The sequence below is a fragment of the Acomys minous genome, assembly GCF_964271855.1.
Source record: "Acomys minous genome assembly, chromosome: 13".
In the NCBI taxonomy this organism is placed as follows: domain Eukaryota; kingdom Metazoa; phylum Chordata; class Mammalia; order Rodentia; family Muridae; genus Acomys; species Acomys minous.
In genome coordinates this window covers 108,492,154-108,516,726 of record NC_140495.1, presented here as the reverse complement: position 1 = coordinate 108,516,726, position 24,573 = coordinate 108,492,154, and the positions used below count along the sequence as shown (strand labels likewise).

At 51.9% G+C, this 24,573-nt stretch overlaps 2 protein-coding genes across 3 annotated transcripts; one reads left to right on the top strand and one right to left on the bottom strand.

Annotated features, from left to right (window-relative positions):
- Nucleotides 1-62: 62 nt before the first annotated feature.
- On the bottom strand, nucleotides 63-14,990 carry CLPS (colipase). 2 transcript variants are annotated; one of them, XM_084754168.1, is made up of 4 exons: nucleotides 14,920-14,990; nucleotides 8,795-9,089; nucleotides 620-742; nucleotides 63-250 (listed from the first exon to the last, which is right to left on the bottom strand). In XM_084754168.1, exons 2-4 carry the CDS (start codon nucleotides 8,840-8,842, stop codon nucleotides 119-121), a joined length of 303 nt encoding a protein of 100 aa, XP_084610294.1. In that variant the 5' UTR covers nucleotides 8,843-9,089; nucleotides 14,920-14,990; the 3' UTR covers nucleotides 63-118. The 2 variants fall into 2 exon arrangements, with proteins under 2 accessions (XP_084610294.1, XP_084610293.1); XM_084754167.1 differs by lacking the exons at nucleotides 8,795-9,089; nucleotides 14,920-14,990 and adding an exon at nucleotides 2,055-2,248.
- LHFPL5 (LHFPL tetraspan subfamily member 5) lies at nucleotides 14,440-23,668 on the top strand. The gene is made up of 4 exons (XM_084754166.1): nucleotides 14,440-15,233; nucleotides 18,715-18,951; nucleotides 20,325-20,370; nucleotides 22,094-23,668. Exons 1-3 carry the CDS (start codon nucleotides 14,822-14,824, stop codon nucleotides 20,333-20,335), a joined length of 660 nt encoding a protein of 219 aa, XP_084610292.1. The 5' UTR covers nucleotides 14,440-14,821; the 3' UTR covers nucleotides 20,336-20,370; nucleotides 22,094-23,668.
- The last annotated feature ends 905 nt before the right edge of the window (nucleotides 23,669-24,573 follow it).

Here is a 24,573-nt window from a genome sequence, read left to right as displayed (position 1 = left end):
GCTGCAGGACGGACGGCTTTAATTGCCAGCGGCTTTAATTGCCAGCGGCTGGCTCAGATGGGACAGATGGAGGAGGGGGGGAGAGGTGGTCTCCCCAGGGCCAGCTTATTGTAAGGTCTCACTGCTTGGAGCGCCGGGAGTCAAGGCAGACTCCGTAGTTGGTGTTGGTGATGGCGCCGATGATGCTCCTGTCCCCCTCGCAGGTCAGGCCCCGCTCACAGGGACATCTGTAGTAAATCCCGTAGAGAGTCTGCAGAGACAGGACAACCGAGTCACAGAAAGCAGAGAGTCTTTTGCTCCCTACCTGGCTGGGAACTGGCTGCCAGGTACTTCCCAGAATGCTCCTGACTTCCTCACGGGGTGTGTGGGGGGGGCCGGGGGGGACTCCAACCCCCTCCAACACTCTCACTAACTTGAAGGCTCAGAGAAGCCTCTACTTACCCACCTGTGGAATGGGAGCAGACCCCCCCACACACCCGCACCCAGGGGCTAGTTGTGAGAGTCACGTGGGATGACGGGGTGGGCTACGCCTGTAAACCTCTCTCTCACTCCTTCAACATCCCACGCCCAGGTGGAGCCACCACGCATCCCCCCCCCCAAGCCTGCAGGGCACACGCACCTTTGGGGAGCACTCGCTGTTCTCCATGGCCTTGTGTGTGCAGCGGGCAATGCCCAGGATGGTGTCGTGTTGGCAGCACCCGCTACTACACTGCAAACTGTTCAGGCAGATCTCGCCGTCGAGCTGCGGGGACAACCTGTCAGCCTCAACCCTTCCCTCCCCCGACTCCCCTTCTCCCGAGCTTACCCCCCACCTCAGCACAGCTGCAATCAGCACCTCCCTCGGTGAGGTGAGTGTGAGGGGTCACCCCTGGGTCTGGGGACCACTCATGTACCCCGACTGTGCCCCACTCAGGTCAGGAGGTTGGAGGTGGGCTAGGAGGCCAGGCCTATAGGTCTTACTGCTGCTGGCTGCTCCCTGGTGACCCTGACCAGCCACTGGCACTTTGGTGCCTTGCACAGGTGTCCCCCCCTTCCCCAAAGCAGGGTCTCCCACATTTCCTTTCTTCCTTTCAGACAGTCCTGAAATTACGTAGCCCAGGCTGGCCTCAACCTGTGACCCTCTACCTCAGCCTCCTCGCCAGTGGTGAGATGACAGAGAAGTGGCAGGCACCGTGCCTGGCTTCCCCGACTGCTTTGAGGAGCCTCTGACTGTGGTGGCCGTCTCTACACAACGCCCCACACTTGCTGGGCATGGAGATACGCGACTGGACAGGCTGTGAGTTCAAGGCCAGCCTGGTCTACAAAGCGAGTTCCGGGACAACCACGGCTACACAACGAGATCCTGTCTCAGACAGACAGAAGATGCTACCCCTCTCCAACAGACATCTACAGAGACTTCTGGGCTGTCTTGGACTAGCCCACCTCCCAGGCCTGCCCCTGGGGCTGCTGCCTTGCAGGGGCTTGTCTCGCTGAGGCGTAGTGGGAAGGCAGCATGGGTCCCAGCACAAGCTTCGGTTCCAGCTTCTCTGCCTTTGAGCTATCAAGCCTTGGGTAAGTGCACTATCTGGCTCTTTTCTGTACAGTGAGGGCTGACTGCACACCCCCAGGCACTTAGAACTAACTGTGCCTGCCTCATGGAAAGGTATCATTGAAAGTTACAGGCCAGGATCTTTCTTAGAAAGCCGTCAAGCCGGGCATGGTGGCGCACGCCTTTCATCCCAGTGCTTGGGAGGCAGAGAGAGGCAGGCAGATCTCTGTGAGTTCGAGACCAGCCTGGTCTACAAGTGAGTCCAGGACAGCCAGGGCTGTTATACAGAGAAACCCTGTCTGGGGGGGCGGGGGGGGGGAAGCCAAACAAAAACAAAAAGCAACTGTCAAATTTTAAGCCATGTGACCGTCCATCCCCATCCAGGGGTCCTGACAAGCCTTAGGGTTCTCTTCAGGCTTTGTAGAGAGCACTCTCAGGGAGCAGTACCCTCGCTGGGTGGCACCAGTGGTCGGGAGCCATGCTTACAAATGCCCAAGACTCCGAAGGCTCCCCAGAGAGTCCTTACCAGGTTGAGAATGAGACCCCGGGGTCCAGGAGCCGCGTAGGCCACGGCAAGGAGGGACACAAGCAGAAGGACAAAGGCCTTTGCCATGGTGACTGGTACAGCTGGTGCAGGTGGCAGCTCAGGTGGCAGAAGGCAGGAACCCGCTGAGGTGGTGGGCCTTTAAAGGGGCCTATCAACATGTGACCCGCCTTCTGCACACTGTAGGACCGGCCACAAACAGAGGCACAGATGCGGCCCATCTGATGGGGGAGGGTCCTGATAAGATGGCTGAGGTGTGTGTGTGTGTGTGTGTGTGTGTGTGTGTGTGTGTGTGTGATATCACATTATAGTTAAGACAATAGACTCAGGTGTGAGGTCTAGGCGGTGGGGGGCAGGGTAGGGGGTGGGGTGGGGAGTGGGATGGGGGTTGTCTCAGCTCCCTACCCCTGTGCTGTGCTTCCACGCTCCTGGCAGATTCCCCAGATCAACCCTGGCTAGGGTGTTCCTGTTCTCTGAGGTGCAGCCCTCAGCCCTATCCCAGGGAGGCAGGTACAGCTCTGCAGGACCCTCTCCAGTGGCTCACTTAGCATCTGCATGGAAGCTGCAATGCCCGCCCATCCTCCATGCCAACACCCCAAAGTTAAGGCTGTCAGTCACCCTGCCCCCTCCCCAAGGTCAGGTAGGAGCAGCTGTGCTCCCTGCTCCTGGCTAGGAATGAGGAGCTCTCCGAGCCTGGCGGTGCAGGCTGGGAAGGGTCCAGCTGCCTGAGTGTGCTCAGGTGTGCAAACAGATAGGCTTTCCCCCCAAGGCCTGCTTGGTGCTGCCACCACCCCCAAGCTCAGGAGGTGGAAAGCAGGCCCCGGGGCCCCAGGTTGGGCACAGCTTTGATCTTGACCAACTTGGCTTAAGAATGCCACGACCTTGGGAGTCATTTAAATTTTGTAAGCTCCCGGAGCCAGCATTCCCTGGGGGCCAGAACATGGGTGACAAGCTGGAGGAACTAGGCACGAGAGATGACAGGTCAGAGGAGCAAACGTAGAGGGGACACTGTCGTCTCCCGCTCAGGGGCTCATGTTCGAAGCCGCTTAACCCTGACCCATTTTTCCCTTCTTCCCTGGCTCTGCCAGCTGCCTTGGGCCCCCCAGGCACTGGGAGATGAGTGACACGGGAGGGGGGTGGGGGTCGCGGGTTGGCCATCAGGGCCCGTTCCTCAAGTCAGCCACAGACACGCCAGAGAACTCGGAAGGGCGTCAGTCCAGCTCCGGCTGCTCAGAGGCCCCTTCCCACGGGCGCAGTTGTGACGGTGGGAAACAGTGCCAAGAAAGCTTCAACAATCCTGTGTTTTTTGATTTACACAAATTAAAGCCTTTTTGTTTTGTTTTGTTTTTGTTTGTTTGTTTGTTTGTTTGTTTTTCGAGACAGGGCTTCTCTGTGTAGTCTTGGCTGTCCTGGACTTGCTTTGTAGACCAGGCAGGCCTCGAACTCACAGCAATCTGCCTGCCTCTGCCTCCCCAGTGCTTGGATCAAAGGCGTGCGCCACCACGCCCGGCAAATTAAAGCCTTTTAAAAATACTAAATCCCGCCGGGTGTGGTGGTGCACGACTGGTCCACAGAGAGTCCCAGGACAACCAGGGCTACAAAGAGAAACCCTGTCTCGGAAAAAAACTAAACAAAGAAAGCAAATCTCTTTCCTTGATCGAGGGAGAGTTTTACTCTGAGTTTTCTTCTGAAACTAACACAGAGCACACACAGTCATAGGGTCAGTCTCATAGGCTGCACGATGTTGGTGAGAAAAAAAGCAAACACTGGTGATCAGATGTGGTGGTGCAGGCCGGGGGTCCCAGCACTCAGGAGGGGAAGGCCAGAGGACACAGGCTTTCCTTTTCTGCATAGGGGTTTGAAGGTAGCGGGGATTACATGAGACTGTGCTTCTAAGAACAAAAATAAACAAAAAAAAGTATATGAGCTGTGTGATTTGTTGACCTGGCCAAGAAGAAACGAAGCAAACTAGTTGTGCTATTATTTGGGACAGTGGCTCTCCTACCGGGAAAAATCTAGAAGGCATACAAAGGAGCCTTCTAGAGTGTCAAAATCATTCTCAAAACAAGAACAGAGCCGGGCGTGGTGGCATAGGCCTTTAATCCTAGCACTTGGGAGGCAGAGACAGGTGGATCTTTGTGAGTTTGAGGCCAGCTTGGTCTACAAGTGAGTCCAGGAAGCCAAGGCTTAACTTTTTTTTTGGGGGGGGGGGTGGTTTCGAGACACAGTTTCTCTGTGTAAAGTTGGCTGTCCTGGACTGGCTTTGTAGACCAGGCTGGCCTCGAATCTTAGCTTATTTCTTCTTCTTCTTTTTTTTTTTTAAGATTTATTTATTACATATACAGTGTTCTGCCTGCATGTACACCTGCACACCAGAAGAGGGCACCAGATCTCACGATAGATGGTTATGAGCCACCATGTGATTGCTGGAAATTGAACTCAGGACCTCTGGAAGAGCAGACTGGTGCTCTTAACCTCTGAGCCATCTCTCCAGCCCCCTTAGCTTATTTCTTAACCTGGCTATCACACAAATAATTGAGACTCTTTTATAGAACAAGGCTTCACAACACAATCTGAGCAGTTGAAGTCTGTTCTTAGCCCTCTGTGCTATCCTGTCTTCCTCCCAGCAAACACCCCGGGGTTACTTGCACTTTGTAGTTTCCTCGGCTCCAGCTCCTTCCTCCTGATCTTCCTTGCACCTCTCCCCGTGAGTGAATTCTCTGGCTGAATCCCCTTCTTCCTGCTCTCCTCCTCCTCCCCTGGCTGGCAGGAAGCCCAGCCCTATGCCTGTGAGCTACTTTATTGGCATACAGGGGAATAATTGGGGAGCAGTGTTTACACAACATTGAGACAGAAAATCAGCATTTAAATTACACAATAACATTATGCCTACATTTCCCCCTTTTAGTATAATAAAAGGCTCCTTTTCTTAAAGTAACAAACTATATATGATAATAACAATTCTAAAAATTATTAGAAGCTGGGTAGTGGTGGCACACGTCTTTAATCCCAGCACTCGGGAAGGCAGAAGCAATCAGATCTCTGTGAATTCAAGGCCAGCCTGGTTTACAAAGAGAGTCCAGGATAGCCAAGGGCTACACAGAGAAAGCCTGTCTTAGGAAAAAACAAAAAAACAAAAAGAAGATTGAGTTTTAAGATTGAGCTGGGTGCCGGGCATGGTGGCACAGGCCTTTAATCCCAGCATATGGGAGGCAGAGGCAGACAGATTGATGTGAGTTCAAGGCCAGCCTAGTCTACAAAGTGAGTCCAGGACAGCCAAGGCTACACAGAGACCCTGTCTTGAAAACAACAACAACAACAACAACAACAAAAAAAACCCAAAAGATTGAGCTTGGGAGGCAGAGGCAGGAGAATCTCTGAGTTTGAGGCCAGCCTGGTCTACAGGACAAGTTTTAGGACCCTGTCACAAAAATAAAACAAAAATTAAGTCTTGTAGACCATAGTGACTTATGTCAAAAGCAGTCAAGATTCTTCCTGATTCTGTCTTACACCTGGGATGGCGGCTGGGGTGGAGTCCTGCCTGAGGGGCCTGAGGCACATCGGGCTTCGAACCATTCATGGGCGGTCACCTCTTTGCCTTCTTCAGGATCTGCCCCATAGCCACCTTCAGGCTGATCTGTGGCATGTGTCAACCTTGCTTGACAAATGGACATCCCTAGGAAGAGGGGACTTCGATTGAAGACTGCCTCCATCGGATTGTCCTGTGGCTGTTTCCGTGGTGGCATTGTCTTGATTGTTAATTGAGGCAGAAGAGCCCAGCCCACTGTGGATGGTGTGGTCTCTAGGCAGATGGGCATAGACTGATGAGGAAGGTAGCCGAGGGGATCGGGAGATGGCTCAGCAGTTAAGAGCGCTTGTGGCGGGACTAGAGAGTTGGCTCAGTGGTTCAGAGCACTGCCTGCTCTTCCAAAGGTCCTGGGTTCAATTCCCAGCACCTACATGGCAGCTCACAACTGTCTGTAACTCCAAGATCTGACACCCTCACACCAATGCACATAAACTAAAATTAAATAAAGTAAAAAAAAAAAAAAAGCACCTGTGGCTAGTGCAGAGGACCCAAGTTCAATTCCTAGCACATACACGGTGGTTCACAACCATCCCTACCTCCAGCTCCAAAGGATCTGATGACCTCTTCTGACCTCCAGGGTGGCATGGACCACCCCACTCGGGTGTGGGGGTCCCTGGGACGAGGGTCCTCAAAGACTTGGTGGGCAAGGATTCAGCGGTGACAGACAGAGACAAACACAGAGGCAGTTTGAATCTGAGTGTAGTTTGCAGGCAAGCAGGCTAGGTTTTTATTACGCATTTTGAAACAGGGAGTGTTTTGTGGTTACATTTTCCTTGGAGTAGATTCAAGGGGGTCAGTGAAGCAACCAGGCGTATAGAATACACAGTACACAGGACATAGTAATAACATCATTGTTTCTAAGCCATTAACTTGGCACAGGCGGATACTACATTCTCAGCTTGAGCCAGGAGCCAGAGACAGTCCTCCGTAAAATTAACTTTTTGCTGTTAGTCAGTGTCTGACACCTTTTTCCCATTGATGACTACCCATGCATCCCCTCCCTCACACACTCCTGTATAGGGGAGAGGTGGACGAGGTATAGTAGCCAATCTATAGGGTCCTCTATATTTAGGAGGATACCAGTGACTGCCCTTCAATACATATGCCATGCCATATGGAGTTTTGTATTGTGGGAATTAAAATTCCGCCTTTACTTTCACTCTTGTCCAAGTTACCTTTTCCTTGAACGGCCTCTGCTTTTGGTAAAGACCCTTCATTTAATTGAAGGGATTTTTCAACCGCCTCCTTTAGCTGTAATTCATTGAAAAAGTTCTCCATTGTTTTATTCTTCTTAAGAACTTTCAGGATGACTAATAATAAACTAGGTGCATTTGGAGGAGGCGTCTCATCCTGAGGTTCCTAGGCTGGTGCTTTGTCCAGTTCACTTCATGGCACCGTGACCCTGTCACCTTGCTGTTGCCTTGACTATGAGTGAGAAGAATAACAGAGCAAATAAGAAGGAATACCAGGAAGGAAGTTGCTATCAACGCCCCAAGGGAAAGAGCATCATGGCCTTTTTCAGGAGACTCTCCCTTCTGGGGTCATCACCTCAAGTCTGCGGAACAGCATTGTCATGCGGACTGTACTGGAGGTGGTGTGGCACCAAGGCATACACATGAGGAAAGCCAGGAGGACAATGAACGCGTGGCCAGAGTCAGGCACAGGTGAGGAGGCTGGATCTGCCTTCAAGAGGCACCAGCAGGTATGCGCTCGCCCCGCCCCCCCAAAGAACCATCGTGCCAGCTGGTCATGGTGGCGTATGTCTGTAACAGCAAACACTCAGGAGGTGGAGGCAGGATTATGAGTTCTAAGCCAGCCCCAAGCTATGAGGCAAAATCGTTTCAAAAACAAAATAAAAAGCTGGGTGTGGTGCCTCACAGCTGAAATACTTGCATTCTAGAGGCTGAGGCAGAAAAATTGTTCTAAGTTCAAAGGCAACCTGAGCTAGTGTGCAACCCTGCCTCAATGAAAGAAGAAGGGGCTGAGGAGGCAACGTGCTCGCTGCTGCGTTAACGTGAGGACTGGAGTTCCCCGGAGCCCCTCCCAGGACGTGCGGCAGCTGCCTGTCTGCTGCAGCACCAGGGAGGCAGAGACGGGATCCTGGGGTAAAACTGACTAGCTAGAGTAGGAGCGATTGGCAAGAGACTGCCTCGATACACATACACAAAACAGAGAGCAGTCACAGAAGACACCTGAGGCCAGCTTCAGGCCTCCACATGTGCTCTTACACACACACACACACACACACACACACACACACACACACACACACACATTCAAACATGCATACACATAGACGTGCCAGAAATGGCAGCTGTTGATTCGGGTCTCCCGCCTCCCTGCACCTGCTCTCTGACATCCCCATGGTCCCTAACCCCTCCCCGTGCCTGCGGTTTGTTTAACCTGTAACACTCAACCTTTTAAAGGTATTTGTTTGATATGTATTCTTTTGATTACAGATGTAATTTTTAAAAATGAGACGAGGAAAGTGGATTGGAGGCTGCCAGTCTCTTTTTAGTTCTTCTCCCAGCCTGCAGAGCCCTTTTCTAAGTCTCCTGCCAAGACTGGAACAGAGTGGACAGCAGTGGCAGTATCGTTATTATTGTTGTAATAATAATAATTACTATTATTATCATTGCCATTTGTTATTATTATGTGTATGGATATTTGGCTTGAATGTGTCTGTGAACCACAGGGGTAGGTGCCTGAGGGCCTTGGAGGCCATGGAGGGCGTCAGATCTCATGAGACTGACGTTTTCAGAAAGTTGTGAGCAGTGGGTGCTTGGAAATCGAACCTGGGTCCTCTGCAATAACAACCAGTTCTCTTAACTGATGCCTCGCCTGTCCCTGCCCTGGTCCTCCATCACTTTGGCTGATTAGTCAACACCCATATGATCCCATGCCCACCCTGCTTTGTAGTTCGCCTTTGCCAGTGCCCTCCGCAGGACCACAGCCAGGCTCTAGGACGCATGCCCGCGAGGCAACTGAGCGTCTCTCCAGCCTAGGCTGTCCGTGCGAGGTCCCCTGCCTCTGCCTTGGTCACGATCACCTTAGCATTCTGTAGCGTGGAGGCTAAGTTGCCAGCGATCCAAATGGAAGAACCGCAAAAGAATAAAAGTTACTTTATACACACCAAACTCGGACCAGTGCGGCGCGCCCCCTGGTGGCTGTGGGTTTCCATGCGCTCACGCCCCGCGGGGTCCTACTTATCTCGGGTTGGGGTGCGTGGCTCAGCCCCTCTCCGTCGCAATGTCAGCAGAACCCTGCGTGGGCGTGCTCCTGCCCCGCTGTACTGGAGCCTTGGGTTCGTTCTCGTTAACTTCCACTCTGGACGTCGCCGTAATGAGGCTGACCTGGAATTTCCCGAGTTCCCTGCTTCCACCATGTGGGTCCCCAACATGAAAATCAGGCTCCGTATTTCTGTTTTGCTGTATGGACACGATGTCAAACAGTGTAAATATTACTTTTACGCTCGCAGATAAATGTTGCCATCAGCCTTGGTCAGAGAAGCCTCTGCAGGGGGCAGACTGAGTGCATAGCCCTACGTGGGACATCTATGTGACCTCCCGCAAGATTCTTTGAGAAGAACAGGAAGAATGAAGGAGCCCGGAAAAGCGCTGTGGGACGCCACGCCGTCTTCTGCACACCCTCACCGCGGAAGCGACCACCAGAACAAGACCTACACACCGCTGGGCTCCTCGACCTCCCATCGAGGACAGTGTGGGGCTCGTGTGGCCCTGCCGCTCCCTGGAGATCTAGTGGCAGTTACCGGTTGCTAGGAGAGGGCATTTTTCAGTGGTATATGCGCTGGTGGGTACGCTGGGCTTGATCACGCTCCCCAGCCATGCTTATGCAAGCAACCTTAGTACCATGCTGAGGGGCCAATAGGAAAAAAAATGCGAGAGTAGGGAGAGGCTCAGTGGGAAGGGGAAGGGATAACGGACACGAGGGGGCGGTATGACCAAAGTACATTCTACAGGCGTGTGGGAAATTATAGAATAAAGTTGGATGAAGTAGCGCACGCCTTTAATCCCAGCACTTGGGAGGCAGAGGCAGATGGATCGCTGTGAGTTCGAAGCCAGCCTGGTCTACAAAGTGAGTCTAGGACAGCCAAGGCTACACAGAGAGATCCTGTCTCAAAAAACAAAAACATTGAGATGTAATATGAATAAATTAATAAAAAACAAAAACAAAACAAAACAAAACAAATTATAGAATAAAAAATAAATGATATGGTGAACCAGCCTGCCTCTGTTTTAGGCTTAAAAGCCATCTTTTCCCCCTCCCTCAACAGGGTCTCTCTGTGTAGCCCTAGCTGTCCTGAACTCACTTTGTAGACCAGGCTGTCCTCAAACTCACAGAGATCCACCCGCCTCTGCCTCCCAAGTGTTAGGATTAAAGGAATGCGCCGCCACCACCTGGCTTAAAAGTCATTTTGTAAGATAAACTTTGCTCGTTCCTGTTTATGATTACGTCTGTTCCTCAGGGATCGGATGCAGCTATGCCCCACCTGTAACCTTAACTGTAATTGGGTCTGCACTGCCTGTTCCAGGAACGGCAGCCATGTCTTTGTCTTCACATTTTGTTTATAATTTATCTTGCAGCCCCACCTTTGTTTCAAAGGTGAGACCATCTTGCAGTCATGTCTTTGTTTCAGGAGGTCGTTAGGATTAATTTATTACACTTACATCTGCTCTGTAATCCTGACTATTTTACCCGGCAGATCCCCCATTTGGCTTTTTTTGGGGGTGTGGGGTCGGGTTTTGAGACAGGGTCTCTCTGTGTAGCCTTGGCTGTCCTGGGCTTGCTCTTTCAGAGGACTCTGGTTCCGTTCTCAGCACCTGCGTGGCTGCTCACAACAACCATCTGTAATTCTGGCTCTGGAGTGCACAGACATATATGCAGGCGAAACACTCACACACACTAAACAAAAATAAGATAATATTTTAAAAACATTGTATGATGGGAGGCAGAGGCAGGTGAACGTCCGAGTTTGAGACAAACCTGGTCCTACAGAATAAGTCCAGGACAGCCAGGGCTATGTAAAGAAACCCTGTCTCAAAAACAAACAGAAAGAAAAAAAAACATTGTATGTATATATTTTTAAAGTTTTTAAATTAAATATTTCTGTAAAGACCCTCCACGAGACTCTATGCCCAGGTTAGGGTTAGTGGACAGTTAGAGCTTGCGGAATCCCAGCCCCTCTGAAGCGCTGTCCTCGTGTGGCCACCATACCTCCTCAGCACACTTGCTCTTGTTTCCTGGCTTACGAAGCGAGTCCAGGACAGCCAGAGCCATGACACAGAGAAACCCTTTCTCAGGGGAAAACCCCAAAACCCCAAAACCAAACAAAACTTCATACTTTAGTGAGGCCTCATGGCAGCCTAGGCCAGCCTTGAACATGGAGTATTCCTCCGGTCTTTGCTATGATTACAGATGCGAGTAGCCGTGCCCTAGTTAAAGTCCAATTGTTGTTTTCGTTTCTTTTTTCCTTTTCTTTCTTTTTTTCTGTTGTTGTTGATTGGTTGGTTGCATAAGAAGGAACCAAACTAAAGCCATTTTGAATAAGGGTCAAATAAAGTTCAACTTCCCAACACCTTCCTGGGTAACTGAGGACATGTATGTGTGAACTGAAATTCTGGTGGGTAAGTTGAGACATGAATTCTAGGCAAGTTGCCGCCACACAGTCCAGTAATCCAACCAATGGAAACAGGATAATAAGTGTACCACAAAGACGTGTGTGGTGAAGGGAAACAGGCTTTTTTGTTTGTCTTTTGGTTTTTCGAGACAGGGTTTCTCTGTGTAGCCTTGGCTGTCCTGGACTCACTTTGTAGACCAGGCTGGCCTTGAACTCACAGCGATCCGCCTGCCTCTGCCTCCCGAGTGCTGGGATTAAAGGCGTGCGCCACCACGCCTGGCCCCAGGTTTTTGTTTTTATCCCAAGTGTGGGATGTGAAGCAGACTTGTGAGAGGACACGTGGTGTTTGTCCACTAGAAGGGGAACTGCCTCTTATGGGGGCATGATCTTCGCAAATTGATATACTCCTAGTACAGAATGTTTACATATATACATGTGTATATATACATATGTATACATATATACACATTGCATATGTGTGTGTACACATACATACATATGTGCGTGCACACATATACATATATGGGCCCCAAAACAACAGGCTTGGCATTTGTGTCTTGGCATCGTTTCCTATTATTTGGCTGCTCATCACTGCACTGCCAGATGCTCCTAGAGAGAACTGCTCCAGAGAACACTTCAAGGTCCCTTGCGGCTGCTGCTGCAGTTGCAGTCGCCTTTACTAAACTGCTGGTTTGCCGTTTAAGGGGTCTGCTGGAATCCTGCCGACTGCACCAGTGGAATCGCTCCAGGGAATTGAGTCTAACCAAGATCTACCTCTCCCGTTCCCGTTAACCTCTCTTCCCTCCTGTCTAGGGCAGGTGGGTAGGAAGGGAGATGGAAGCATTAAAGAGCCCCAGACAAAGCAGGTTTGGGAAAGGTGGAAGCCTACAGACATGTTCCTAAGGAAGCCCCCCATTCCTGAGTCCCGAATGGTAGGAAATGTAACTGTAACTTGGTACAGATATTTGTGGGTTTGGGGGCTTTAAAATCTTTGTAGCATCTTGGCTTGGGGTGGCAGTTCGGCTCCCAAGTCTGTTCTGCGACCCTGGTCAACCAGTAGCGGCCTGAATACAATAAACTTTTAGATGAACTCTCGAAGACACGGTCAGCTCTCCAGCCTGTGCTGTTGTCCCTGACTGGTCAGTTTTTGCTGCTTAATTCAATAAAGAACTTGTTTTGCTGGACTCTTGTGATTGCTTGTGCTGTTTTGGATTTTCAAACCCCAACAGTTGGTCAGATTGTTTTGTTTTGTTTTAAAATAGGGTCTCACTTGCTGTCTTAGAACTCACTCTGTAGACCAGGCTGGACTGGAACTCACAGAGACCAGCCTGCCTCTGCATCCAGAGTCCAGGGTGCTGAGAGCAAAGGTGAGTGCTATTATGCCATTAAAGCCCAGCTTCAAAGTGAAGTATTTTTGTTTTTGTTTTTTGTTTTTTCGAGACAGGGTTGTAAGCTCAATTTCCTTAACAATTATACTTTATTATGAACTTATCAAACTAGCTTACCTCCCTTACAACCCAACAAGAGGAAAAGAAGATTAAAGAAAACAAAAATGAAACCTTCTGGGTATCAGTTCCTAGGAACAATTCCCCTGGCGTGGTCAGCAGGATTTCAGCAGACCAGCAACTCCACTAAAGTTGCTGCTGGAACCTGGAACAGCAGCTGGAACCCGGAGCAGCACCCAAGGCCCGGAGCCCCCAAGCCTCGCTGGTTCTCACCGGGAGCGTCTCCAAGTGGAGTGAAGAACAGCCAAGCAATACCAAGACCCAAAAAGCCTCGCCTCCTGTTTTGTGCTCATATATAATATATATCTATCTCCTCCCGGAGTCTGTTCAAGGATGTTTTTCAGCTGGCAACAATCAAGCTCCCTCACGGAGTGGTTCGACTTCTAGGTGGATAAATATCACCTGTTCTCTCACAAGTCTGTTCCCCATCCCACACTTGAAATCATAACAAAAATAGGTTTATCTCCTCTTCATGGGTCTCTCTGTGTAGCCTTGGCCTGTCCTAGACTCGCTTTGTAGACCAGGCTGGCCTCGAACTCACAGCGATCCGTCTGCCTCTGCCTCCTGAGTGCTGGGATTAAAAGTGTGAGCCACCATGCCCGGCTCAAAGTGCAGTTTTTAAATATGTCTATAATTTCCGTGGCAAACTCCTGAAGAATCCCCGTTCTCTACCTTCCATCTTGTTTTACACGGGGTCTGGGGATTTGAACTTAGGCCCCTACGCTTGCATGGCAAACCTCTCTCTTTGAACTCTTGATCCTCCTGCCTCCACTCTCTTAGTGCCAGGGTTACAGGTGTGAGCTAGCATACTCAACAGGGCAAAACTTTTTTTGTTTTGTTTTTTTGAGACAGGGTTTCTCTGTTACACAGAACCCTGACTGTTCTGGAACTCTCTTTGCAGACCAGGCTGGCCTGAACTCACAGAGATTCACCTGCCTCTGCCTTCTGAGTGCTGGGATTAAAGGTGTCCTCCACCAAGCCCAGCGAAAAAACAATTTTTTAAAAAAAAGGAATCTGGCCGGGCGGTGGTGGCTCACGCCTTCAAATCCCAGCACTTGGGAGGCAGAGGCAGGCGGATCACTGTGAGTTCGAGGCTAGTCTGATCTACAAATCGAGTCCAGGACAGCCAAGGCTACACAGAGAAACCCTGTCTCGAAAAACCAAAAAAAAAAAAACTGCAGCAAAACCAGAAACTAGAAAGGCCGTGTGTTGGACACCAAGTTCTTTTGCGGTTTGTGACGGATGGAGAGAAAGCTTTTTGCTGTTCTTTACTCGCACCAGCTTAAGGCAGGACCATCTCTAGCCTCCACCTTGGTCTTGGCAGTCTTTTGACTGGAAATCTGAGCCGAACCAAAGCCAAAACCTGCAACCCTCAGAGCGAAGGGGCAGTGGTGGTGGTGCAGCCGCTGCTGCTGGGAGGTGGAGGTCCCCAAGGGTGGCTAGGGAGCCAGGGATGTAGAGGCTGGGAAGAGGTTTTGCAGCTGGATTCAGCAGGAGAAATGTGACAGCTGCGGCCCCACCCTCTCGGAGAATGAGGCCGTGCGGGCTCACAAGCTCCCTACCCCTCCTGGACCGGCCCCTCCCGGCTCCGCTGGGCCGCTGGCCCCGCCCCGATGAGGCCCCGCCCCCAAGCCCTGGCGCTGGCCGCGGTGCTGAAACGCTTGCTCGCTGAGCCAGCCGGGCGGGGCCTGCGACCGGCCGCGGGAGGGAGGGGCGGGCAAGGCTGCGGCACAGGCCCAGACCCTGGCTGACCTAGAGGAGGCGGCGGCAGACCTGAGACCCTCCTGGTGTGGGCGGACGTAGGCTCCTGTGAAGCGTCTCCTGCCAAGCCAAGGCTGACCTTGGCCTGCTGCCCTCCCAGCTACCCGGGGTATTGCTCACTCTGCGCCCTGACCTCAGCAGGCTGCTCCTCACACCAGGCTGAGGACTGACCCACGGCCAGGCCCTGCTCCTTAGAGCTGGAGACCCGGCAACCAGCCAGTGCCCACCCCCGGCTCCTAGCCTTGTGGCCTTCGCCATGGTGAAGTTGCTACCAGCCCAGGAGGCCGCCAAGATCTACCACACCAATTATGTGCGCAACTCCCGCGCCGTGGGGGTGATGTGGGGCACACTCACCATCTGCTTTTCGGTGCTGGTCATGGCCCTCTTCATCCAGCCGTACTGGATAGGCGACAGCGTGAGCACGCCGCAGGCTGGCTATTTTGGCCTGTTCTCCTACTGCGTGGGCAACGTGCTGTCGTCGGAACTCATCTGCAAGGGCGGCCCTCTGGATTTCTCCTCTATCCCCTCCAGAGCGTTCAAGACCGCCATGTTCTTCGTGGCCTTGGCTATGTTTCTCATTATCGGCTCCATCATCTGTTTCAGCCTGTTCTTTGTCTGTAACACAGCCACAGTCTACAAGATTTGCGCCTGGATGCAGCTGGCTGCGGGTGAGCAGGGTTGGTGGGAGGGTGGGGGGCGCAGGGGGAGGCAGACAGCAGCGCACAGCTGTGGCTTCCTATTCCTGTGGAGTCTTTGGGCCTAGGACTTGGTGTTCCATAGAAGATTCTAGAGCCGGGCATGGCTCACACCTGTGATCCCAGCACCTGGGAGGACTGCTGTGAGTTCCAGGCCAGCCTGGGCTAAAGTGTGAGGCTTTGTCTTCAGGAGTAAAATCTGAGAGGCTAGAAAAGGATGAGGCAGAGACTACAAGACAGCTCAGCTGGCAAGGGTGCTTGCCCACCAAGTCTGACTCCCCGAGTTCAACCTCCTGGACCCACACGATGTAAACGACAAACTCCTTCTGGTTGTCCTCTGACCTCCACATGCTGTGGCATGTGCCCATGAGTGCATGTCACACACACACACACACACACACACACATACACACACACACACACACACACACACACACACACAAAACCTAAAAGAAAAAAAGTGTGTGGGGGGATATGCCGAGGCAGAATGGACATCAAACTGTTGGGTCCACTCTGCTGTGAAGCTACTGAGCCAGAGGGAAGTGACCCAGGAGGGGCACATAGCTCCTGGTAGCAGCAGTCTGGCGTACCAACATGCAGACCACCACACCTCAGGTGTGCTGCTCCCAGAGGGAGGAGTAAGGCTGTTGCCATGGGGCCCAGGATCCAACCCCAGGACCATGGTGTTGCTGGCTCCCAGACCTCTGCCCTGACTCCTCACCTCCTTCCTACCTCCAGGATTTTGGAGTGCTGTTATGCTGGCTGTGACCTCTCCCCTCTTTTACTGTGCAGTGAGAATATTTGTCCCTGGATGCGGACTCTGTATTGCGTCAGTAAGCAGGCCACTGTTCTGTGGTGTGGTGGTGCCCAAGCTGCCTAGGGCCTTTTAACACCGCGTCAGGTAGGCAGCTTCTTGTAGGGTCCTGAGGCAAGGCATCTCCTGCCTGCTTTCCTGCTCCAGGCTCAGGTGACCCTCTTGGTCCTTGGGCCAGATGATCTTGGTCTCCATTGGAGCTCAGGAAGAGATGGCCTAACACGCTTCAGTAGCCTTTGGTCTCTTAGTCCCTGGCCATGAACAGACGTCTCTCAGCAGTGGTGGGACTGGAGACTGGAGTCAAACTGGCCATGTTTGTTTTATTTTTTAATTTTTTTTATTTTTGCTTTTTGCTTTGTTTTTCGAGACAGGGTTTCTCTGTGTAGCCTTAGCTCTCCTGGACTCGCTTTGTAGACCAGGCTGGCCTCAAACTCACAGAGATCTGCCTGCCTCTGCCTCCTGAGTGCTGGGATTAAAGGTGTGTGTGCCACCACCTGGCCTATGTCTGGCTGTCTTTGGTTGAAGTTGTGGGGCTCAGAGGATGGGCAGTGAAACAGGAGTCTGATCTCAAGCAGGCAGAGCTGCCACGGGGGGGGGGGCGGGGAGGACCCCAGTTGGAGATGAGGAATTAGACTGACGGGGGGGGGGGTTAGAGTTGGCCAAGGCTAGAGCAGACCAGATCCTGGAAGAATTAAGAGTCCCCCCCCCAAATTAGATGCATTCTAAGACCTTTTTATTGAGACCCATATCTTGTATGCATGATTTACACTTCATTATAAGCACTTCTTTCTCTGGTGAAGCCTCATCTGAAGCCAGTAGTGAGTGGTCCTACATTTACAAAGTCTTGGTTCAGTCTTGTTGCTGAGCACTTAGCAAGTGAAGGTGGACCCAGTCCCCCCATTTCCGAGCCCTGCTGGACAATAGGGACAACAGCCCATGGTAGTCATAACAGGAAAGGACAGTGAGGATCTAGCCCAAAGCATAGTGCGGTGGACGTGCTTGCCAGCTGGTCTTCCACCTCCGGGCTGCAGGACGTGGAGAGACAACACCATGCTTTCTCAGGGCTGCCTGTCCTCATCCAGCATCTTTCAACAGGTGTGTCCGCCGCGCAGATGGCAGGAGGAGGCCTGGGTGGAGGATCACTGGGCCATTTGAGCCAGACACTATCTGGGTCACAGAGCTGGGATACCTGATAGCAGAGGTGGCTGAGCGCCATCCCATGAAGCATTTATGTGGAGCAGCGAGGACAAAGGCGGCGTTATGTTCCACTCTGTGTTGGGGAGGGGAGTGCTGAAGAGCTGTGCCCGATAGCTGGGAACTGGGGGATGCATCTGTTAGGTCAACATTTTCCACAAAGCCAGAGTGAATAATGGAAGAACAGAATTGATGTCCCTGCAAAAGTTGGAGGGTTTTGGGGGTGGGGTTGAGACAGGGTTTCTCTGTGTAGCCCTGGCTGTCCTGGACTAGCTCTGTAGACCAGACTGGCCTGGAACTCATAGCGATCCACCTGCCTCTGCCTCCTGAGTGCTGGGATTAAAGGCGTGCACCACCACACCCAGCATCTCTGGGGTCCCTTTAAGAAGGGCGCTAATCCCATGTATGAGGACGTCATCTCATGAGCTAATTACTTCCCAAAGCTTCACCTTCACTCTAAGGGTTACAATGTCAACAAACAGCGCACAGGATCTGTAGAGTGCCACATCCCTTGGGGGGGTCTGGGAGGATGGTCTGCTACAATGTATCAAAGGCATCTTCTAAGTGGTTGGCAAGCGTGGGACCTAGGTCCGCCTGCTGAGAAAGAGGCAGCTACAAGCGCAGTGGCCTGAAGCACAGCCCGCTTGGTCTCTTTTGTGCTATAAGCTCTCGGGCATCTCTGAGGGCTCCGCTTTCACTGGTCTTAGTTTTCACTATCATTGCAGGGGAAGTGAGCATGAACATTCTCTCTCTTGGTTTTTTGAGACAAGGTTTCTCTGTGTAACCGCCCTGGCTGTCCTAGGACTAATTGTATAGACCAGGCTGGCCTTGAACTCACAGTGGTCCGCCTGCTGCTGCCTCCCAAGTGCTGGGATTAAAGGCGTGTGCCACCACCGCCCTGCGTGAAACATTCTTGAGGCAAGTGAGATGCTGGGGATAGGGCTGCCCTTGTGTTCATTAGTTCGAAGGACCAGAGTTGTAAGGTGTGCTGTGGAAGTGAAAGGTTCTGCTGCTCAAACCCCACCTGCCTCATTTCAGAGATGCAGATGAGCCAGTGTCTCTCAGAAGAGATGCATCCTGGGTGGCATCAGATGCTGGAAGGCTCTGGAGCCAGAGTAGGCAGCACTTTGCTGAGTCCAGGTTGAGCCTGGGAGGAGGACAGGAGGGCCACTTGGTGTGAGGCAGGGCCCCCCTGGCTGAGACCGGTCTCTGCATCTACCCCAGCTGCTGCTGGCTCCCAGCGCTCCAGCTGCCAACTTCAGCTTTTCAGCTTCTCCTCTTGTATTTCACCTGGACAGAGGGAGCTGCCCCTCCTGTTTCCTAAGGCTAACCCAGAGACCAGGGAAGCGATGAAAGCAGTTCAAGGAGGGAAGGAGGCAGTACAGGGGGGAGGGGGGAGGTATGCATGCACAGCCTGACATCACTGGTACCCTCTTGTCTCCTTAGCTACAGGCCTAATGATTGGATGCCTGGTCTACCCAGATGGTTGGGACTCCAGTGAGGTGAGGCGTATGTGTGGTGAGCAGACGGGCAAATACACCCTGGGCCACTGCACCATCCGCTGGGCCTTCATGCTGGCCATCCTCAGTATTGGAGATGCCCTCATCCTCTCCTTCTTGGCTTTTGTGTTGGGCTACCGGCAGGACAAGCTCCTCCCTGATGACTACACAGCAGACGGGAAAGGTACCTGTCTTCCTCCATAGGGTTATCCTTGCTTGGGGCTGTGGGTGGAGAAGTGGGTGGGGCAGTGGAGTGGAGTGTTGAAAGCTGACAAGGAAGCAGCCCTAATATGACTGGGGGAGCTGGATGGGGCCCCCCAGGAGGCACTAAGGCTGGGTTAAGTCATGGGGGGTGGGTGGCAGACGGAGAGGATGGTGGGTAAGAAAGTGAAGCATGGTGCTGAATGGACAGCTCCTGGCGTGAGGCTGGGGCACATGGATCCCTGGGAAACCTCCCGACTGCTTCATGTTGGCTTCCTGCTGCCTGGGATCTTAGCCTGTCTGCATTTGGTCCTGCCTTCCAACTGTCCTGAGGGGCTTTTCCGTGCCAGTGTCAATCTAGGCAGAGCTGAGGGATTCCCAAACGCTGTTCCTAGCAGGCAGCCCCCACCACACCCGAGGCACCACTGTGGGGTTCTCCCCAGCCTCCTGAGATAGTTCTATCCTGTCAGACCTTGGACCTGGACTAGAGGCCGTGGGCAGCCCATTGCTCCCTGCTGGGCCTAGGACCAAGAACACTCTGCCTAGGAGGAACTGGAAGCCCAGAGGCCAAACCCTCTCTGGCTGAGCCTGGAGCCCACCTGTCTCTGTGACTGGTAATGGGGCCATTGCCAGAGCTGGATGGAGAACTTTCCCTCCCACAGGGGCTCTTGTAGCTGCTGGGTGCCCCCAATGACCCCATTTAGGGAAAGAAAAAAAGTCTGCTATTTACAGAGTGCCTTCCCCATGCAAGGCTGGGGTGATGTCTGCTTGTAGGGTTTTCACCACTCTTGGGGGCCCTGTAGCGCTTTTTTTGTTTTATTTTTTCAAGACAGGGTCTCTCTGTGTAGCCTTGGCTGTCCTAGACTCGCTTTGTAGACCAGGCTGGTCTCGAACTCATAGTGATGCACCTGCCTCTGCCTCCTGAGTGCTGGGATTAAAGGTGTGCGCCACCACGCTCGGCCCCAGCAGCACTCTTCTCAGACACAGTCTTCTCTGGAGAAGTCCAGATGCCCGGGAGGGTGAAGCGGCAGCCAGGCAAACCTGCCCTTCAGGAGGCCTTCTGATGTGCAGCATGCTCTTCACTGTTTGCAGTCTCCTAGTTCAGAATTACCAGCCAAAATGCAACTGTCTTTTGGAAAGTCTACAAGGGGGTCTTTAGAAAGAGGAGTCTGAGTGGGGCAGCGGTGGCGCACGCCTTTAATCCTAGCACTGGGGAGGCAGAGGCAGGCGGATCTCTGAGTTTGAAGTCTACAGAGAGTTCCAGAACAGCCAGAGAAATGTTATTTCTGATGAGCAGGTGCACGCAGGGATCACCTGCAAAGATGCTCTGATGTGAACACTGTTCTCTTTCTCCAGAGGAAGTCTGAAGCAACCGAGGGTTGGTGAGCGACTCTTCTGGCAGGTGAGTCTGCAGGGGCTGCCTGAGGCTGGGGGGGGGGGAGGTGGGCAGCCTCAGAGGACCAAGCTGTCTGGGATCCATGACATCCACAGGGCAGGCGAGAGCAAACTCAGGTCTTGGGATGTAAAATACCCGAGACTTACTGTCTAAACTGGAGTAGCCTGGCACGCAGAATAGGGTGTATTTGGAAGGCATTATCATGTCTCAGGCTCTTATTTTAAAAAAGAATTTCAAGTGATTTGTAAGAAACATTCTAGAAATCCTCATATAATAGGAAATGAGCCACAGAGAAAAAAAGCAATATTCAATAAAGCTAATCTAATGGAAATAGTAGGACTTCTGGGTGGTGGTGATGCACATCTTTAATTCCAGCACTTGGGAGGCAGAGCCAGGTGGATCTCTGTGAGCTTGAGGCTAGCCTGGTCTACAGAGTGAGCTCCATGACATCCAGGGATACACAGAGAAACCCTGTTTCTAAAAACAAAAACCAAACAAGAAAGAAAGAAAGAAAGAAAGAAAGAAAGAAAGAAATAGGTTTGGCATTCCAAGTATCAGCTGTACCTCTTTGCTCCTGCACAGCTGAAGAATGATCATCCAGCGTCAATGTGATTCCAGAAGAAGCATGGTGTCTTGATGTGTTTTGTTTTGGAGACAGAGTCTCTGTTTGTAGCACTGGCCATCCTGGAATTCACTGTGTAGGCGATGTTGGCCTCAAACTCACAGAGATCCACTTGCTTCTGCCTCCCCCCAGTTCTAGGATTAAAGGTGTGGCTACCACACCAGCCTTGTACTGACTTTCTTATTGCTTTTTAGATTCCAAAGTGATTTAGAAGCGAAACAAACAAACAAAAAGTACCAACCCCTTTCCCCAGGGTCATCTGGAATAACCGCCACTTACTAAGATCAAGGCGGTCTGTGTGCACATGAATTATGTTCCTTTAAACATTCTTATTGAGAGCGCGCCTCCCAGTCCTCTGCTCTGTTGGTGGGTGAGGCTGGTGGTGAGGACAGTGGTGGTGGTGGTGGTGGTTAGCAGGGCCCCTTGCTCCGTTTAGAGCAGTCCCATACCTCAGTGGTTTTGGTCACTGGGGTAGCAGGAGGGAAACACACAGCTTTTCTAAACAACTTCCTGGCACAGGAATCTCATTATGAAAAGCATAGCAGAGTGTCTAAGCATTCTTCCCACGTTTCTCCAGCGCCTGCCGCTGACCTCACGCCAGCAGCCGTGTGCTGCTCCTGAATTGACCCTGGGTGGCCGCAGACACTCAGGGGACTGTTGTAACTTCTGCTCTTCCTCGGTGGAATCACTGTGTCAAAGGCACTGCACTTGCTCCCCCATATCCTGTGCTCACTGTGGTGCTGACGAGTCAGAAATTCACTGGGCGGCAGTGGAACACGCCTTTAACCCCAGCACGCACTCAGGAAGCAGAGGCAGGTGGATCTCTTGAGTTCTAGGCCAGCCAGGGCTACCCAGAGATACCCTGCCTTGACAAACAAACAAAAAATTATACAAGTAAATTTACATCTAGTTCGTGGTGTGTCTGTGTGTCAGAGGGCAATTTATGAGATTGGTTGGTTCTCTCCTTCCACTATGTGGGTCCTGGGTATTGAACTTGGGTTTCCAGGTTTGGCAGCAAGCACTTTTACCCACAGAGACATCTTGTTGAGCCCTGCGTTTTAAAATGCAGTTTTATAATCTAGCATTCTTTGTCTTTTCATTTTTCAGGCCACTGTTTCCCTGGTGAGGACTTGGGACTTGGATCCTTCGGAGATGAAAATGTTGCCTCCAGCTTCCTGTTCCAGCTCCTCCAGGCCTGGGGCACAGTCTCAGCACAGGGCAGAAAGCCCCAGTCTCCTGAGCTGCCCACAGACAGCCATCTGCAGCACACAGCCGCCACGGAAGACTTCCAGGGGCTGAGTGGCACGAGGGGACTCACCCAGGGGCCCCACTTTCCTTCCTAGATAGTGACCCCACCAGCCACTTTACTCTTTGGCGGCCTCTCTGCGGTACATTAGGCTTCTGAGTCCATGCCCAGGGGCCCAAGCTTATGGCTCTGGCTAAGTGGGAAACTGGAGCTGAGGGTGGTCAGTGGGGCCTCTCTGCTTCTTCCTTGTTTTCATATTGCTTCTCTGAGATGGGCAAGGAATGGAGACCAAACACAGGACCAAGAAGTTCCCAAGTCCAATTTGACCTCATAAGAACCAAAACTCACATTTCCTACAGTGTCCCAGCTGGAGCTGGCTCCTAGCTTCAGAAATTTGCCATTTACATGAAAGTAAAAATTTACAGGAATAGAAAGCATTTTTGTGAGAAACTTGGGATTTGACATATCAGATGGGTGATTTTCTGCTGGCCCCAGGTTAGGTGACATAGGTGACCGTTCACTGTAGCAAACGGCGACACGACTGCCTGTTACTACCTTCAGTGAATGATCCCAAGAAACAGGATCTGGGCTTCCCCCACTTAAGGAACTACCTGTGGGGCTGTCCTCTCAGGTAAAGGTCAACACAACTGACAAGCCTTGCTTGACCTCGCTGCATTTTTGTCCTTGGGTGTCAGGAAACAAACGCTCCTACCCAGCAGGGTGGTACGGACTTATAAGCCCAGCATTTGCTAGAGGCAATTAGCTTAAGGCCACCTTTGACTACATAGCAAGTATTAAGACATCCTAAACTACGTGAGGCCCTGTCTCAAAAGCAAATAAAATCCCCTCTAAACAACAAAAACCAGATGTGGTGAAGCTTCCCAGCTGTTGAGGCTGAAGATCTCGAGGCTAGCCGGCGAGGGAGGTATACACACTGACTCTGTGTCAGAAACAACAACTAGTCATTTCTGGATGAAATGTCGGCCTGGAAAGAAACCCCCAGTGCTCTCTGCAGTCCTTGCTGGCTGCTCACCGCTGGGGACATCGTCCCAGAAAGCAGGGTCTTAGCACAACACTGACCTGATCTCTGCAAGTTGTGCGTCTCAGCAAAGCTGCCCCAGGGTTGTCACAGCCTGTCAGACCTGGGCTCTCAGCTGCTCACTGACCACTGCCCTCGTCCGCAGGCCACTCAGAAGGTCCGATGCCGAGTAAGCGGGTACTGGAGGGTTACAGACAACAAAGGCCATGCGCCTTCCTAACCCAGGCCCTGTGTCGGGTCACCCACCCTCCCATCCCACTCTACTGGCAAAACCACGAAGCAGTGGGAGGTAGGAGTTAGTGTGGCCTTTTGTGTTGTTTGTCCATGTGTGAGTGGATGCATGTACATATATGCACCGGAAGACCATGGTCTGGTGTTTTTCTCAATCTCTTTCATTCATTCATTCATTCAAATATTTATTCTTTATACAGGGCCTGACTATACGGCTCTGACTGGCCCGTAACTTGCTATGCGGACCAGGTTAGAATGACTGCCTGCCGTCTCTACCTCGCCAATGCTGGGATTACAGTTGCCTGTTACTTCGCCTAGGCTTTTGAGTGCTGGGGATCCAGACTCATTAGGGTCATCCTCCCAGGCCTGGGGCTCCATTTTGCAGCTGTTTTCTGATGAAATGGGCATTTAGTACAATCCTGTAGCAGGCTTGTTTCTGAGCTATGGGGACACTCTACAAACCTGCACGTCACCTGGCCTAGGAGCTTTCCAGCCCTGGGATCTGCCCTGCTGCAGTGGGCACCAGACAACTGTTTTGGAGCAGGAGAGGGCTAACAACCTCAGCATGCCGTGAGCAGCCAGGCTCTCCAGTTGGAGGCTTACTGCGCTGAGAATGGTAAGCTGGGCCTCATTAGACAAAATGGAGGCCCGAGGGTGCTAAGTCCAACGGGGCCCTGTGTGGTAGTAGAAGCCCTCTGCCCTTTATAAGGAGTGGCCACATCTGTCCACACCAACCTGATACTGCAAGACAAGCACGGTGCTACATGCCTTTAGTCCTGTCACCATTTGTGATCTGCCTGGTCTACGCAGTTGAGTTTCAGGGTAGCCAGCAAGACCCCGCCTCAATACACACACACACCCTACCTAAAACAAAGCCTCCCCGAGTAATATCTCAGTATTTCTGTACACTATTTATGTAAATACCTGCTTCCAACTTTGGAAAATCGGTGACTCCAGCAGGCCCCAGACCTCATCACTTGGTCAATGCTCTTAAGAGAGGGTGCTTTGTCAGCTCCCAACAGTCACCAAAGCTTCTCTGGTGTCATATGCCTTGTTTCAGAGGGCAGGAAC

Coding starts and splice junctions, on each gene's coding strand:
- CLPS (XM_084754167.1), bottom strand. CDS start 2,141: ATGGCAAAGGCCTTTGTCCTTCTGCTTGTGTCCCTCCTTGCCGTGGCC. Junction 743..2,054: donor GGGGTCTCATTCTCAACCTG/GTAAGGACTCTC, acceptor TTGTCCCCGCAG/CTCGACGGCGAGATCTGCCT. Junction 251..619: donor ACAGCGAGTGCTCCCCAAAG/GTGCGTGTGCCC, acceptor CTGTCTCTGCAG/ACTCTCTACGGGATTTACTA.
- LHFPL5 (XM_084754166.1), top strand. CDS start 14,822: ATGGTGAAGTTGCTACCAGCCCAGGAGGCCGCCAAGATCTACCACACC. Junction 15,234..18,714: donor CTGGATGCAGCTGGCTGCGG/GTGAGCAGGGTT, acceptor TTGTCTCCTTAG/CTACAGGCCTAATGATTGGA.